This window comes from Rhodnius prolixus, unplaced genomic scaffold (genome assembly GCF_049639745.1).
Source record: "Rhodnius prolixus isolate KJV_2025 unplaced genomic scaffold, Rpr scaffold_26, whole genome shotgun sequence".
NCBI classification, from domain to species: Eukaryota; Metazoa; Arthropoda; class Insecta; order Hemiptera; family Reduviidae; genus Rhodnius; species Rhodnius prolixus.
This window is the reverse complement of record NW_027411596.1, coordinates 195582-212117: the sequence shown is the minus strand read 5'-3', so window position 1 is coordinate 212117 and position 16536 is coordinate 195582. Positions and strand designations below refer to the sequence as shown.

The following is a 16536-nucleotide window of genomic DNA, read 5'->3' as shown; positions in this document are numbered from 1 at the left end:
CGATGAAATTTAATGAATCGCCGGCACAAACGAAGCCTAAAGGAATAATAAAAATGTTTCTTTGAAAAAACTCAAAAATAAAAACTGGTTATTCCAACTTGACATGCGAATATCTCGCGTAATAATGTGTCACAAACGATGAAATTTGGTGAATTATTGGCACAAACGAAATTCAAACGAATGGTAAAAAGAAATTTTGGAAAAACAAAAAATAAAAAGTGGCAAGACCAAATTGACACTCGAATTTCTCGCTTAATAATGCGGCAAAAACGATGAAATTTCGTGAATCGCTGGCACAAACGAAGACTGAAGGAATGGTGAAGAATTTTTTTGAAAAAACTCTAAAATAAAAAGTGGATATACCAACTTGACATGCGAATATCTCGCGTAATAATGCGGCACAAACGATGAAATATGGTGAATTACCGGCACAAACGAAGCTCAAACGAATGATGAAAAGAAATTCTGAAAAAACTCACAAATGAAAAGTGGCTATACCAACCTGACATTCGAATATCTCGCTTAATAATGCGGCACAAACGATGAAATTTGGTGAATTACCGGCACAAACGAAGCTCAAACGACTGATGAAATGAAATTCTAAATAAACTCAAAAATAAAAAATAGCAATACCAAATTGACATTCGAATATCTCGCCCAATAATGCGGCACAAACGAGGCCAAAAAGATTAGATAAAAGAAAGTTTGAAAAAGTTCAAAAAATTAATAGTTATATCAATTTTTCGCATATTAGGTTGACACGCAAATATCTCGCCTAATAATGCGGCACAAATGATGAAATTTGGTGAATCGCCGGCACAAATCAAGCCCAAACGAATGGTAAAATGAAATTTCGAAAAAACTCAAAAATAAAAAGTGGCCATTACAATATGACATGCGAATATCTCGCCTAATAATGCGGCACAAACGATGAAATTTGGTGAATTAACAGCACCAACGAATTTCAAACGAATGGTAAAATGAAATTTCGAAAAAACTCAAAAATAAAAAGTGGCCTGATCAACATGACATGCGAATATCTCGCTTAATAATGCCGCACAAACGATGAAATTTGGTGAATCGCTGGCACAAACGATGACTGAATGAATGGTAATAAAGTTTCTTGAAAAAACTCAAAAATGAAATGTGCCCATACCAATTTGTCTTACAAATATCTCGCTTAATAATGCGGCACAAACGATGAAATTTGGTGAATCAGCGGCACAAACGAGGCCAACGAGGTGGTCAAAAAGAAATTTTGAAATCGTTCGAAAAATAAATAGTAATATAATTTTTCTCATATTAAGTTGACACGCGAATATCTCGCTTAATAATGCGGCACAAATGATGAAATTTAATGAATCGCCGGCACAAACGAACGGTAAAAAAAAATTTAAAAAACTCAAAAATAAAAAGTGGATATACCAAATTGACATGCGTATATCTCGCGTAATAATGCGGCACAAACGATGAAATTTGGTGAATTACCGGCACAAACGAAAGTAAACGAATAGTAAAAAGAAATTTTGAAAAAACTCAAAAATAAATAGTGGCAATACCAACTTTTCATGCGAATATCTCGCTTAATAATGCGCTTATTAATGATTAATAAGCTGTGTGTTAATTAATGTTGTAGTCTTGACTGCAGTATTGTTAATTACAAAATTTATTACTATATCATCATTATGTCTTGATGAGTAAGAGGGCCGCGGCGAGGAGCGCAGAAGGGTCTGGGCGAGAGCCCGCCTGGAGCCGTCGCTGGTGCAGATCTTGGTGGTAGTAGAAAATTCTCAGCGGCACAAACGAGGCCAACGAGGTGGTCAAAAAGAAATTTTGAAATCGTTCGAAAAATAAATAGTTTTATCAATTTTTGGCATATTATGTTGACAAGCGAATATCTCGCTTAATAATGCGGAACAAACGATGAAATTTGGTGAATCGCCGGCACAAACGAAGCCCAAACGAGTAGTAAAATGAAATTAAAAAAAACTCAAAAATAAAAAGTGGCCAGATCAACATGTTATGCGAATATCTCGCTTAATAATGGGGCACAAACGATGAAATTTGGTGAATTTCCAGAACAAACAAAGTTCAAAGGAATGGTAAAAAGAAATTTTGAAAAAACACAAAAAATAAAAAGTGGCAAGACCAAATTGACACTCGAATATCTTGCCCAATAATGCGGCACAAACGAAGCCAAAAAGATTGGAAATAAGAAATTTTGAAAAAGTTCAAAAAATAAATAGTTTTATCAATTTTTGGCATATTAAGTTGACACGCGAATATCTCGCTTAATAATGCGGAACAAACGATGAAATTTGGTGAATCGCCGGCACAAACGAAGCCCAAACGAGTAGTAAAATGAAATTTAAAAAACTCAAAAATAAAAAGTGGCCAGATCAAAATGACATGCGAATTTCTCGGTTAATAATGCGCACAAACGATGAAATTTAGTGAATCGCCGGCACAAACGAATCCTAAAGGAATAATAATTTTTTTTATGAAAAACTCAAAAATAAAAAGGGGTTATACCAACATGACACGCGATTATCTCGCGTAATAATGCGGTACAAACGATGAAATTTGGTAAATTACCGGCACAAACGAAGTTCAAACGAATGGTAAAAAGAAATTTTGAAAAAACTCAAAAATAAAAAGTGGCAATATAAATTTGTCATGCGAAAATCTCGCTTAATAATGCGGCACAAACGATAAAATTTGGTAAATCGCCGGCACAAACAAAGCCCAAACGAGTAGTGAAATGAAATAAAAAAAACTCAAAAATTAAAAGTGTCCAGATCAACATGACATGCGAATTTCTCGCTTAATAATGCGGCAAAAACGATGAAATTTGGTGAATTGCTGGGACAAACGAAGCTCAAACGAATGGTAAAAAGAAATTTCAAAAAAACATAAAAATAAAAAGTGGCCTCACCAATATGACATGCGAATATCTTGCTTAATAATGCGGCACAAACGATGAAATTTGGTGAATCAGCGGCACAATCGAGGCCAAAGAGATTGGCAAAAAGAAATTTGGAAAAATTTCAAAAAATAAATAGTTTTATCAATTTTTTTCATATTAAATTGACACGCGAATATCTCGCTTAATAATGCGGCACAAACGATGAAATTTAATGAATCGCCGGCACAAACGAAGCCTAAAGGAATAATAAAAATTTTTCTTTGAAAAAACTCAAAAATAAAAACTGGTTATTCCAACTTGACATGCGAATATCTCGCGTAATAATGTGTCACAAACGATGAAATTTGGTGAATTATTGGCACAAACGAAATTCAAACGAATGGTAAAAAGAAATTTTGAAAAAAGTCAGTAATAAAAAGTATCCAGATCAACATGACATGCGAATATCTCGCTTAATAATGCGGCACAATCGATGAAATTTGGTGAATTCCCGGCACAAACAAAGTTCAAACGAATGGTAAAAAGAAATTTTGGAAAAACACAAAAAATAAAAAGAGGCAAGACCAAATTGACACTCGAATTTCTCGCTTAATAATGCGGCAAAAACGATGAAATTTCGTGAATCGCTGCCACAAACGAAGACTGAAGGAATGGTGAAGAATTTTTTTGAAAAAACCCTAAAATAAAAAGTGGATATACCAACTTGACATGCGAATATCTCGCGTAATAATGCGGCACAAACGATGAAATATGGTGAATTACCGGCACAAACGAAGCTCAAACGAATGATGAAAAGAAATTCTGAAAAAACTCACAAATGAAAAGTGGCAATATAAACTTGTCATGCGAAAATCTCGCTTAATAATGCGGCACAAACGATAAAATTTGGTAAATCGCCGGCACAAACAAAGCCCAATCGAGTAGTGAAATGAAATAAAAAAAACTCAAAAATTAAAAGTGGCCAGATCAACATGACATGCGAATTTCTCGCTTAATAATGCGGCAAAAACGATGAAATTTGGTGAATTGCTGGGACAAACGAAGCTCAAACGAATGGTAAAAAGAAATTTCAAAAAAACATAAAAATAAAAAGTGGCCTCACCAATATGACATGCGAATATCTTGCTTAATAATGCGGCACAAACGATGAAATTTGGTGAATCAGCGGCACAATCGAGGCCAAAGAGATTGGCAAAAAGAAATTTGGAAAAATTTCAAAAAATAAATAGTTTTATCAATTTTTTTCATATTAAATTGACACGCGAATATCTCGCTTAATAATGCGGCACAAACGATGAAATTTAATGAATCGCCGGCACAAACGAAGCCTAAAGGAATAATAAAAATTTTTCTTTGAAAAAACTCAAAAATAAAAACTGGTTATTCCAACTTGACATGCGAATATCTCGCGTAATAATGTGTCACAAACGATGAAATTTGGTGAATTATTGGCACAAACGAAATTCAAACGAATGGTAAAAAGAAATTTTGAAAAAACTCAGTAATAAAAAGTATCCAGATCAACATGACATGCGAATATCTCGCTTAATAATGCGGCACAATCGATGAAATTTGGTGAATTCCCGGCACAAACAAAGTTCAAACGAATGGTAAAAAGAAATTTTGGAAAAACACAAAAAATAAAAAGTGGCAAGACCAAATTGACACTCGAATTTCTCGCTTAATAATGCGGCAAAAACGATGAAATTTCGTGAATCGCTGGCACAAACGAAGACTGAAGGAATGGTGAAGAATTTTTTTGAAAAAACCCTAAAATAAAAAGTGGATATACCAACTTGACATGCGAATATCTCGCGTAATAATGCGGCACAAACGATGAAATATGGTGAATTACCGGCACAAACAAAGCTCAAACGAATGATGAAAAGAAATTCTGAAAAAACTCACAAATGAAAAGTGGCTATACCAACCTGACATTCGAATATCTCGCTTAATAATGCGGCACAAACGATGAAATTTGGTGAATTACCGGCACAAACGAAGCTCAAACGACTGATGAAATAAAATTTTGAATAAACTCAAAAATAAAACGTAGCAATACCAAATTGACATTCGAATATCTCGCCCAATAATGCGGCACAAACGAGGCCAAAAAGATTAGAAAAAAGAAAGTTTGAAAAAGTTCAAAAAATTAATAGTTATATCAATTTTTCGCATATTAGGTTGACACGCAAATATCTCGCCTAATAATGTGGCACAAACGATGAAATTTGGTGAATCGCCGGCACAAATCAAGCCCAAACGAATGGTAAAATGAAATTTCGAAAAAACTCAAAAATAAAAAGTGGCCATTACAATATGACATGCGAATATCTCGCCTAATAATACGTCACAAACGATCAAATTTGGTGAATCGCCGGCACAAACGAAACCAAAACGAGTAGTAAAATGAAATTTAAAAAAACTCAAAAATAAAAAGTGGACCGATCAACATGACATGCGAATTTCTCGCTTAATAATGCGGCAAAAACGATGAAATTTTGGTGAATCATCGGCACAAACGAAGCCTAAAGGAATAATAATTTTTTTTTTTGAAATAACTCACTAATAAAAAGTGGCTATACCAACTTGACATGCGAATATCACGCATAATAATGCGGCACGAACGATGAAATTTGGTGAATCAGCGGCACAAGCGAGGCCAATGAGATCGGTAAAAGGAAATTCTGAAAAAATTCAAAAAAAAAATAGTTATATCAATTTTTCGCATATTAAGTTTACACGCGAATATCTCGCCTAATTTTGCGGCACAAACGATGAAATTTGGTGAAACACCGTCACATACGAAGCCCAAACGAATGGTGAAAAGAAATTTAAAAAAACTCAAAAATAAAAAGTGGCCAGATCAACATGACATGCGAATATCACGCTTAATTATGCGGCACAAACGATGAAATTTGTTGAATCTTTGGCACAATCGAAGACTAAAGGAATAATAAAATTTTGTTTGAAAAATCTCAGAAATAAAAAGTGGCCATACCAAATTGACTTGCGAATATCTCGCTTAATAATGCGGCACAAACGATGAAATTTGGTGAATTGCCGGCACAAACGAAAGTAAACGAATGGTAAAAAGAAATTTTGAAAAAACTCAAATATAAATAGTGGCAATTCCAACTTTTCTTGCGAATATCTCGCTTAATAATGCGGCAAAAAAGATGAAATTTGGTGAAATCTCGGCACAAAGTTCAAAGAAATGGTAAAAAGAAATTTTGAAAAAGTTCAAAAAATAAATAGTTTTTTCAATTTTTGGCATATTAAGTTGACACACGAATATCTCGCTTAATAATGTGGAACAAACGATGAAATTTGGTGAATCGCCGGCACAAACGAAGACCAAACGAGTAGTAAAATGAAATTAAAAAAAACTCAAAAATAAAAAGTGGCCAGATTAAAATGACATGCGAATTTCTCGCTTAATAATGCGCACAAACGATGAAATTTAGTGAATCGCTGGCACAAACGAAGACAGAAGGAATAATAAAAAATTTTCTTGAAAAAACTGAAAAATGAAAAGTGCCCATACCAAGTTGACTTGTGAATATCTCGCTTAATAATGCGGCATAAACGATGAAATTTGGTGAATCAGCGGCAACACTGAGGCCAATGAGATGGTCAAAAAGAAATTTTGAAATAGTTCGGAAAATAAATAGTAATATCAATTTTTCTCATTTTAAGTTGACACGCGAATATCGCGCTTAATAATGCGGCACAAACGATGAAATTTAATGAATCGCCGGCACAAACATATGGTAAAAAAATATTTAAAAAAACTCAAAAAAAAAAGTGGCAGATCAACATTACATGCGAATATCTCGCTTAATAATACGGCAAAAACGATGAAATTTAGTGAATCACTTGCACAATCGAAGACTAAAGGAATTTTTTGAGGAAACTCAAAAATAAAAAGTGGTTATACCAAATTGACATGCGAATATCTCGCGTAATAATGCGGCACAAACGATGAAATTTGGTGAATTAACAGCACAAACGAATTTCAAACGAATGGTAAAATGAAATTTCGAAAAAACTCAAAAATAAAAAGTGGCCTGATCAACATGACATGCGAATATCTCGCTTAATAATGCCGCACAAACGATGAAATTTGGTGAATCGCTGGCACAAACGATGACTGAATGAATGGTAAAAAATTTTCTTGAAAAAACTCAAAAATGAAATGTGCCCATACCAATTTGTCTTACAAATATCTCGCTTAATAATGCGGCACAAACGATGAAATTTGGTCAATCAGCGGCACAAACGAGGCCAACGAGGTGGTCAAAAAGAAATTTTGAAATCGTTCGAAAAATAAATAGTAATATCAATTTTTCTCATATTAAGTTGACACGCGAATATCTCGCTTAATAATGCGGCACAAATGATGAAATTTAATGAATCGCCGGCACAAACGAATGGTAAAAAAAAATTTAAAAAAACTCAAAAATAAAAAGTGGATATACCAAATTGACATGCGTATATCTCGCGTAATAATGCGGCACAAACGATGAAATTTGGTGAATTACCGGCACAAACGAAAGTAAACGAATAGTAAAAAGAAATTTTGAAAAAACTCAAAAATAAATAGTGGCAATACCAACTTTTCATGCGAATATCTCGCTTAATAATGCGCTTATTAATGATTAATAAGCTGTGTGTTAATTAATGTTGTAGTCTTGACTGCAGTATTGTTAATTACAAAATTTATTACTATATCATCATTATGTCTTGATGAGTAAGAGGGCCGCGGCGATGAGCGCAGAAGGGTCTGGGCGAGAGCCCGCCTGGAGCCGTCGCTGGTGCAGATCTTGGTGGTAGTAAAAAATTCTCAGCGGCACAAACGAGGCCAACGAGGTGGTCAAAAAGAAATTTTGAAATCGTTCGAAAAATAAATAGTTTTATCAATTTTTGGCATATTATGTTGACAAGCGAATATCTCGCTTAATAATGCGGAACAAACGATGAAATTTGGTGAATCGCCGGCACAAACGAAGCCTAAAGGAATAATAATTTTTTTTTGAAAAAACTCAAAAATAAAAAGTGGTTATACCAAGATGACACGCGAATATCTCGCTTAATAATGCGGCACAAACGATCAAATTTGGTGAATCGCCGAAACAAACGAAGCTCAAACGAATGATGAAAAGAAATTCTGAAAAAACTCAAAAATAAAACGTAGAATTACCAAATTGACATTCGAATATCTCGCCTAATAATGCGGCACAAACGATGAAATTTGGTGAATCTTCGGCACAAACGAAGCCTAAAGGAATAATAAATTTTTTTTTTGAAATAACTCACAAATGAAAAGTGGCTATACCAACTTGACATGCGAATATCACGCTTAATAATGCGGCACAAACGATGAAATTTGGTGAATCAGCGGCACAAGCGAGGCCAAAGAGATCGGTAAAAGAAATTCTGAAAAAATTCAAAAAAAAAATAGTTATATCAATTTTTCGCAAGTAGATAGATTTTGTCTGTTTCAGGACACTTTTCCACCCCCCCCCCCGGCCTATAGTGTGTGTAGGCAAAACATCGGTTTTTTACCCCCTCCACTCAGAAGAATCTCTCTTATTTAGTTATCTTGTAACCTTTGTGACCTATTATCTCTGATAACTGATTTACACTTGTTTAAATCTAATTTTTTAAAAATATATACTATTTAATAATTTGACCCAAATTAAAAACGAATTAGCCGGTAGTTTTTTACCCCCTCCACTCAGAAGATTCTCTCTTATTTAGCTATCTTGTAACCTATGTGACTCTATTATCTCTGATTTACACTTGTTTAAATCCAGTACATTTAAAAAATATATAAAGGTAAAGGTATGTATAGGTGGTAGGTATTAATAAAGGTATGTACTAATAAAGGTAGGTACTAAGGTGGGAGGTTAATGAAAAAAAAATTTTTTATTACAAAAACTTTATTATTCCACTAAATCATTTTTATTTATCCAAGAAGGTTTCTTAAAACCTAACCACTTTACATACAGCTTATTTTTTTTACGTCTTAGAATTTTTTCTACAAGATATACATCTTTATATTTAGTTTTCTGCAGTTCTTGTGTATAAAATGCTCCTTGAATAGACTGTCCTGTCAAATCTTCCAACAGGTAAGTGTATGGAATAGTGCTGCGAACATTTTTAATTTTAAATATTTCAGTGCTCCAATTGGGTGTATAACCTCTGCTAAATATAGTTCTTTTTTTCGAAACACGTACATAGTCTCCCTCTTTAAATCGTTGTTTATCTTTTCTTTTTACTTTAGAAGAGTAAACATTAGCTAGTAAGAATGCTTCATTGCCAGAATTTACTTCTGATGGTGTCATACCAATTGTACGGTGTACTTTGTTGTTGTAGGTATTTATGAGATCAGGTAAATGCTTTGTATAATTGTAGTTTCCTCTAAGACTAAACAATTGATACATCATAGTTTTAAAAGTTTTATTAAATCTTTCAACAATTGAACTTTTAACCTGGCTGTAAGTACTGTAGTGATTAATTTTGTGCTTCTCCATGAGTTTCTTGAAGGAAACATTGTAGAATTCCTTCCCATTATCAGTTTGAATATTTTTCGGTACTCTTCCACTTGAAATAAAAATATCATTCATAGCTTTAGTGATATCTTTAGCGCTTTTGGATTTAACAGGCTCCACCCAGGCGTACTTTGAAAAACAATCAATCACTGCTAATATATATTTGTAACCACTATTTTGACGAGCATATGGTATCATTTCCATTAAATCAGCTTGCCACAAATCATCAATACCTTTGAGCAATGTACGCCTTCGAGGGTATCGTGAACGTGCTGGTCTATGAAGTTCAACAACTACAGCCTCTTTGCTAGACATGACTTTATGGTTCAAAAATCGTTTTAAGCGTAGCAGCAGTTATAGGAACATTTGGATTCAATAAACTTATTCGGTTCCTAAAAACAGTGAATAAACCGCGCACAAAATTATCTGTCACTTTTTTTCGGGCTTGGTCATACGTTTCTAAAAGATAACGTTTACTAACAAAGTGTTCTTATAAATATGTATTTGTTACTAAATCTAACTCTTTTATATACTTTTCCAATTGTTTAGTTACAAATTGTTCAAGATAAATCTTATTAACAGCATCTGAACTATCAACTGGACTATTGATTCCAAGTAATCTTTTATTTTCAAAGTCGATATATTCTCCATCTTCATCATCACTAGCATGAAATACTGTTTTTAAGTGATGCAAAGGTCTGCCAAACTTGTCTATAGACATATCGAAAACCAAACAACAACTGATAATTTATTACACAAGTAATTCCTAATAAATAATATCTGCCTCTCTCAACTCTTCGATTATAGAATGAATTTCATTTCCATGTCCAGTGTGACCAGCATTTGTTGATGCATATAAGAGCCGAAGTCGATCCACTAATTCATTTGGATCATCCCAATGTTCATAAACATTTTGCCCCACATCCATACCTTTACCAGTAGTAGTGGTCGTATGTCTTAGACCGTGTCTTCTTTGAATAGGCTTTGTTGCAATTGTAGTCCGAGGTGTCCTAGTAACTTGATCTGCAGTTGATGGTGGTGTGAAATAGGGTTGAGCCGACTGTTCACCCTCAGAAGGATAAAATAAAGGAGCTATTATATTTTTGTATTTGAATCCTTTGCTTGAGCTAAGATGTTTTTCATCACTAAATTGTTGTTTATGTGCGTTACTAACTTCTAAAATATCCTTATAATTTTCCAAATCTTCTACAGTGTATTTGTTAGGCTTTTTTAAAAATAATAATTGTAATAACCCAGGAGTACCTTTATACCAGTTTCCATTTACATTGATATCATTATCATCAATGGCTACCTGTGAATTTCCAATTGTCATGCCTCCAGTAGGTAACACTCTAATGCCGTATCTATCATCTAGATCTTTAGTATCTGAAGTCATATGTTTCAATAAATATGGTTTTATTAAAGATCCTATCTCTTCTACTTCTTCTAAGCTTTTCTCCAATTCCTCTTTACTATGTATTTGTTTTATTTGCTCTAGAGGAGAATCATCATCTTCAAACGTCTCTTCTTCCATTTTAATATCTAAAACATCCTTTCGTGGTATAGGAGTTGAAGCTTTAAGCGGTAATTTTACTTCTTCTTCTTCTTCTTCTTTGAGCGGTAATTTAACATATTCTTCAAGGGATGTCGTAGAAGTCGAAGCGTCAGATTTTAAAGCGGCTTTTTTAGAACGCTTTTTATTCTGTTCAACTAACTCTTGAAGCGGTTTTGTAATGGGCTTTAAACTTATTTCCAGATCTTGCTGTGATAATTGAAGACCTCTCTTTAAACTTTTGAATTTTTCTCGCAGAGATTTAGAAGTTTTGATAAGATGTTGTGTAACTTTAGGATCCATAATGAAAAATGATAGACCGATGGAAAATATTGCTCTATATATAGATGTATGTATCCAAACCTTTTCGAAATCTCCCATTATATAAGTCTCTTGTTTTATCTATTGTTAGAAAACCATACGGTTCATCCCAGCAGACCTCACACATCTTTTTAAAATTATTAAATGACAGATTTGGTGAACTTACGTGATCATTATAAATATGCCTTAAATTTAAATCGTCCTGCGTAAAAATTATAATAAAATTGGCATTATCACGTATAAGATGTTTAGGGATCCTTGCATAACTTTGTGTCAAATAGACACAATCAATTCCTCTATGCCGACCCATACTGAAATATTGTCTGATTATGTCCTGTTGATCCATTGAAATATCATCAAATACAATAATAGAATTTCTTTCAGCATTGTCAGGAGTGATTACCTGCTGTGTATCGTTGATTTTGTGAAATCCTATTTCTGGTGCTAATTTGAATACTTGTTCTAAATATAAATACTTTTCTTGTTGGAGAGATCGGCTACATAAGTATACATTTCCAAATTTTAACCCATTCGGTTGTAAAAGCAAACAAGCTATGAGATTGGTTTTACCACACCCTGAACTTCCACAAATAAGTGCACGTATATTATCGGGCAACAATTGGCCATGACGACACTCATTTGCTTCATGATCTTCACCTGAAGGAAATAAGTTATAAACAGGTAAACATTCACTTTGCTTCTCCAATCGCATACTGATGATGGTGAGTTTGATTTGCAGCCTATATAAATAGAATCAGTCCTAAAAACAGTCATCATAATGAGAAAGAAAACGACCGGGAAAGGTTTAATAAATTCAGTGATTAACAAGCTTCCATTTGAAGTGCATATTCCAGGATATAAATTTTGTGGCCCCGGAACGAAATTACAAGAAAGACTAAACCGTGGTGATAAAGGTGTTAATCCTTTAGACGAGGCCTGCAAGGAACACGACATTGCATATTTTAAAAACAAAGATTTGAAATCAAGGCATAAAGCTGATCGCATCTTAGCGGAAAAAGCTTGGCAAAGAACAAAGGCAAGTGACTCATCTTTTGGTGAAAAAGCAGCAGCTTGGGCAGTTACAAACGCGATGAAAGTGAAAGTAAAATTAGGTGGTGGTGGTATCAGGAAGAAGAAAAAAACTATCAAAGATATAATCAGTGCAGCTCGTGTAACTTCACCTACATCAATTAGTGGAGCCGCCAAGACGGCACTCAAAAAAGCTAAAAAGTTTTTAGCAAAATCAAAATTACACAAATTACCAAGGATATTGCCAGTCCCAAGAATTGGAGGTATTCTCCCTTTTCTAGTACCATTGTTTGCTGGCTTGTCTGCTATGGGAAGTCTAGCAGGTGGAGCAGCAGCGGTTGCTAAGGCAGTTAAAGACACAACAGATGCTAGAGATCGTTTGGAAGAAATGAGACGTCACAATAGGAAAATGGAAGAACAGAAAATTGGTAAAGGTTTTTACCTTAGACCATATAAAAAAGGATATTGTCTTTATATTATGCAAGATTGACTACTTCCTGACAGAGCTCTCACAAATATAGATTTGATGAAATTTGCTAAAAACGTACCTCATTTTAGAGGTGTCTATATGCGTGATTCTTTGCCAAGTTATCCTAAAACTAATGAATGTGGTATTGTAAATCTAGATTCAACACAAAACATAGGTACTCATTGGGTTGCCTATATTAAAAAAAGTAATAAAGTAAATTATTTCGATCCTTATGGAAATTTAAGACCGCCGTTAGAACTACTTCATTATTTCAGAAACTGCGACGTTACCTACAATCGTAAAAGATATCAAGATTTCGGAACTCCGTATTGTGGGCATTTGTGTTTGAAATTTCTATATAATAATGAAGAATAAGCATTTACGGAATTCAGTCATGTCTTATACGTTTACCTTAACAGGAACTTCAAGCATTCTTAGTGCCGATCTGTTTCCACCAATTAATTTAAATGATGATTTTAGCATTGGTTTACTAAGTTTTCAGTCATACAATTCCATACCGAATATCATTGAAGGATTTAACAATCTTTTTCATTATGGAGACAATGTTATTAGTTTACCTACAGGAACTTATGAAGTAGAAGCAATAGCACGTTATCTAAAATCACATATAAAATCACCAGATTCATTGAAATTGAAAGGTAATACCAACACATTGAAGGTGGAATTAACATGTACACAACCTGTTTATTTCAATAAAGAACATTCGATTGGCCCTTTACTGGGATTTACTAAACATGAGGTGTTGGAAAAAATGATCACTCATAAATCAGACGAAATTGTACAGATTCATAGTGTCAATACAGTTGCTATTAACTGTAATATAGCATCCGGTTCATATAGAAACGGGAAACCAGGACATACTATATATGAATTTTCTCCATTAGTTCCACCAGGATTTAAAATCGTACATGAACCATCTCCAGTCATTTACTTTCCAGTTATCGGTGAAGTGATCAGCAATATAACACTTGTTATAACAGATCAAAGCCAGAACTTGGTGGATTTTCGAGGAGAGACAATCACCATCAGATTACATCTAAAGAAAAATGGGTATTGATTTTCGAAAGTATAAAATGGATTACACTGCGGTGAAAGCAACTAGTATTCAAAGAACGCCTTACCGAGCGTTAACACCATCAAATATTTACTTTCTACAAAGTATAGGACTTTTGATTAAACCAAAATGGAAGAAATACTAAATGTGAACAAAAGAGTGAGTTTTGAGGAGAGAATAACGGATTTTGAGTATCACACCCATCAACCCTATAACCAATCATTGGAAAATTCAGACGAAATAATAATTGCCGTACAGCAGCAAGACATCTACACTGTTCCATCCAAGAGTTTTCTCTACATTCAAGGACAATTGGTTCAAGAAGGAAAAGCAACTATAGATCCAAGTGTATTGAGATTTGTAAGAAATGGATTTTTGTTTTTGTTTGACGAAATCAAGTATCAGTTGAATGGTGTATTGATTGACCATGTTCGGAATCCTGGAACTGTTAGTACATTAAAAGGTTATGCGTCTCTCAGCCCGGACAAGGCATTAGGATTAGAAATGAGTGGTTGGATGATGCCTGAAGAATATGTGAAATTAGCTGATGAAAAAGGCAACTTTGACGCTTGCATCCCACTAGACATCATAATGGGTTTCTTCGAAGATTATAATCAAATAATTCTACAGGGAAAACATGAATTAATTCTACATCGCAGCAGAACGGATAGTGATTGTATTCAAGTTGTAGGGGAACACGCTGATGTTAAGGCCTCCATTAAATTAAAATCAGTCCAGTGGAAAATGCCTTATGTTAAAGTTTCTGATGAACAAAGGTTAAAATTTTTAAATTTCGTCAACAAAGGAAAAACGGTTCACATGGCATTCCGATCATGGGATTTAATAGAATATCCCTCTCTACCTGCTACAAAGAAGCATACTTGGGCGGTGAAAACTACAACAAATTTAGAAAAACCTCGATATGTTATAATTGCATTTCAGACAAACAAAAAGAATAATTTAAAAGCTGACATGTCTGAGTTCCATCATTGTAATATATCAAATGTTAAATTGCACCTAAATTCAGAGGTTTATCCTTATGATGATCTTAACATAGACTTCTCAAAGAATCACTTTTCAATGCTATACTATATGTATCAAAATTTCCAGCACAGTTATTATGGAAAGGAAAATGAACCTATTTTAAGCAAAGAACAGTTCAGGGATGAGGGACCGATTATCGTCATAGATTGCTCGCGTCAAATAGAAGCGGTTAAAGCCAGTTCCGTTGATATTAGAATAGAATTGGAAGCTGCAGAAAATTTTAAAGCTGGTACAACAGCCTACGCTTTAATTTTTCATGATGCACTAGTTGAATATAATCCATTTACAGGTTTAGTTAGAAGAATATAAGGGAGGGGAGGTAGTATTAATAGAATATCCTGATTTGGAGGAGAAAATCAGTTCATAATGCGTGCTGGTGTAATTGACTTCCAGGGTTATCTTACTCTTCAAAACTGTTATATTGCCAAGGAAGTGACTATCATAGATGTGGACTACCCTTCAGTGTTTTGGCATTGGTTATTCAAACCTCCTTCTCAAGAAGATATCCAAAATTTATCTACAAACAAATGGGTATTTCATAACCTTCATGGAATAAATTGGTATGATGGAGATGTAGAATATTCTGAATTAAGAAGCTTGTGTCAAAAATCAACAGAAAATTTCACGATATTGTTTGCTAAAGGTCTTGAAAAATCTGTTTTTCTTGAAAAACTTATTGGAAAAGAAGTCTTTGATCTTCAAGATTTTGGCTGCCCATCACTGAAATGTCTCACTTCAACAATGGAATTTACTAAATGTATCTATCATTGTGGAAAGAAATCCAACTGTTCATTAAAATTTGCAAAGATATTAGCCGATTGGATTTCAAATAATAGATCAAAAGTGGATCTTTATGATGCAAGAATAAGAGAAAAAACATTCAATCATTGGACGGGATCAGTGAATGCAAGTTTACTTTCATTTAATGGCTTCTTCTACACAAGAAAACATACGTTAAAATGTATTTATTGCGGGCTTGAACTTTTAGACAATATTCACTTTTGCCCTTGTGCTGTACATAAATTAAATAATCCAAAGTGCATTTGGTTTGTAAAAAATGGTTTAATAGAATAAACAATTTTTTTTTTAATCTCTTGTTTACTTTTTTTGTTTTTCCTAACCTAATTATGATATAGTTTAAGGAAAAAAACAAAAACATTTTTTTTTCTTTTCAGCCTTTATTACTACTAAAAAGCAGAAATTATTATTCAACACAAGTAAGTAAAGCGTAAACGCTTATCAGTTTTAAAGATAATGGATTTACATTTTTAAAAAGTAATGGTATAATACAATTGTTCTTACATATAACAACATAAGGATTTCTGCTTGAAGTATGATTTAATCTTAAAGAGTACTTTACACTATTCAATGAAGTAGGACCAATGCTTTTAAAAATAAATACAAAAACTGTTAATTTGTTAAAAAAAGATAAATATGGAATACCATTCACATTTTTTCGGTTTAAAAAGTTCAAATTGTTTACTGCAACTATATGAGGAAAAAATAATTTAGAATAAAAGTTTTTTAAATTTACAAAAATGTGGTATTCATTTGTATTGTTTT

At 33.5% G+C, this 16536-nt stretch overlaps 2 protein-coding genes across 2 annotated transcripts; both read left to right on the top strand.

Annotated features, from left to right (window-relative positions):
• The first annotated feature begins 12041 nt into the window (after positions 1-12041).
• LOC141452031 (uncharacterized) lies at positions 12042-12879 on the top strand. The gene has a single exon (XM_074123852.1). It carries the CDS (start codon positions 12135-12137, stop codon positions 12873-12875), a length of 741 nt encoding a protein of 246 aa, XP_073979953.1. The 5' UTR covers positions 12042-12134; the 3' UTR covers positions 12876-12879.
• Positions 12880-14050: 1171 nt separating this feature from the next.
• On the top strand, positions 14051-15282 carry LOC141451989 (uncharacterized). The gene has a single exon (XM_074123806.1). The coding sequence runs from the start codon at positions 14059-14061 to the stop codon at positions 15280-15282; it is 1224 nt and encodes a 407-aa protein (XP_073979907.1). The 5' UTR covers positions 14051-14058.
• Positions 15283-16536: the final 1254 nt, after the last annotated feature.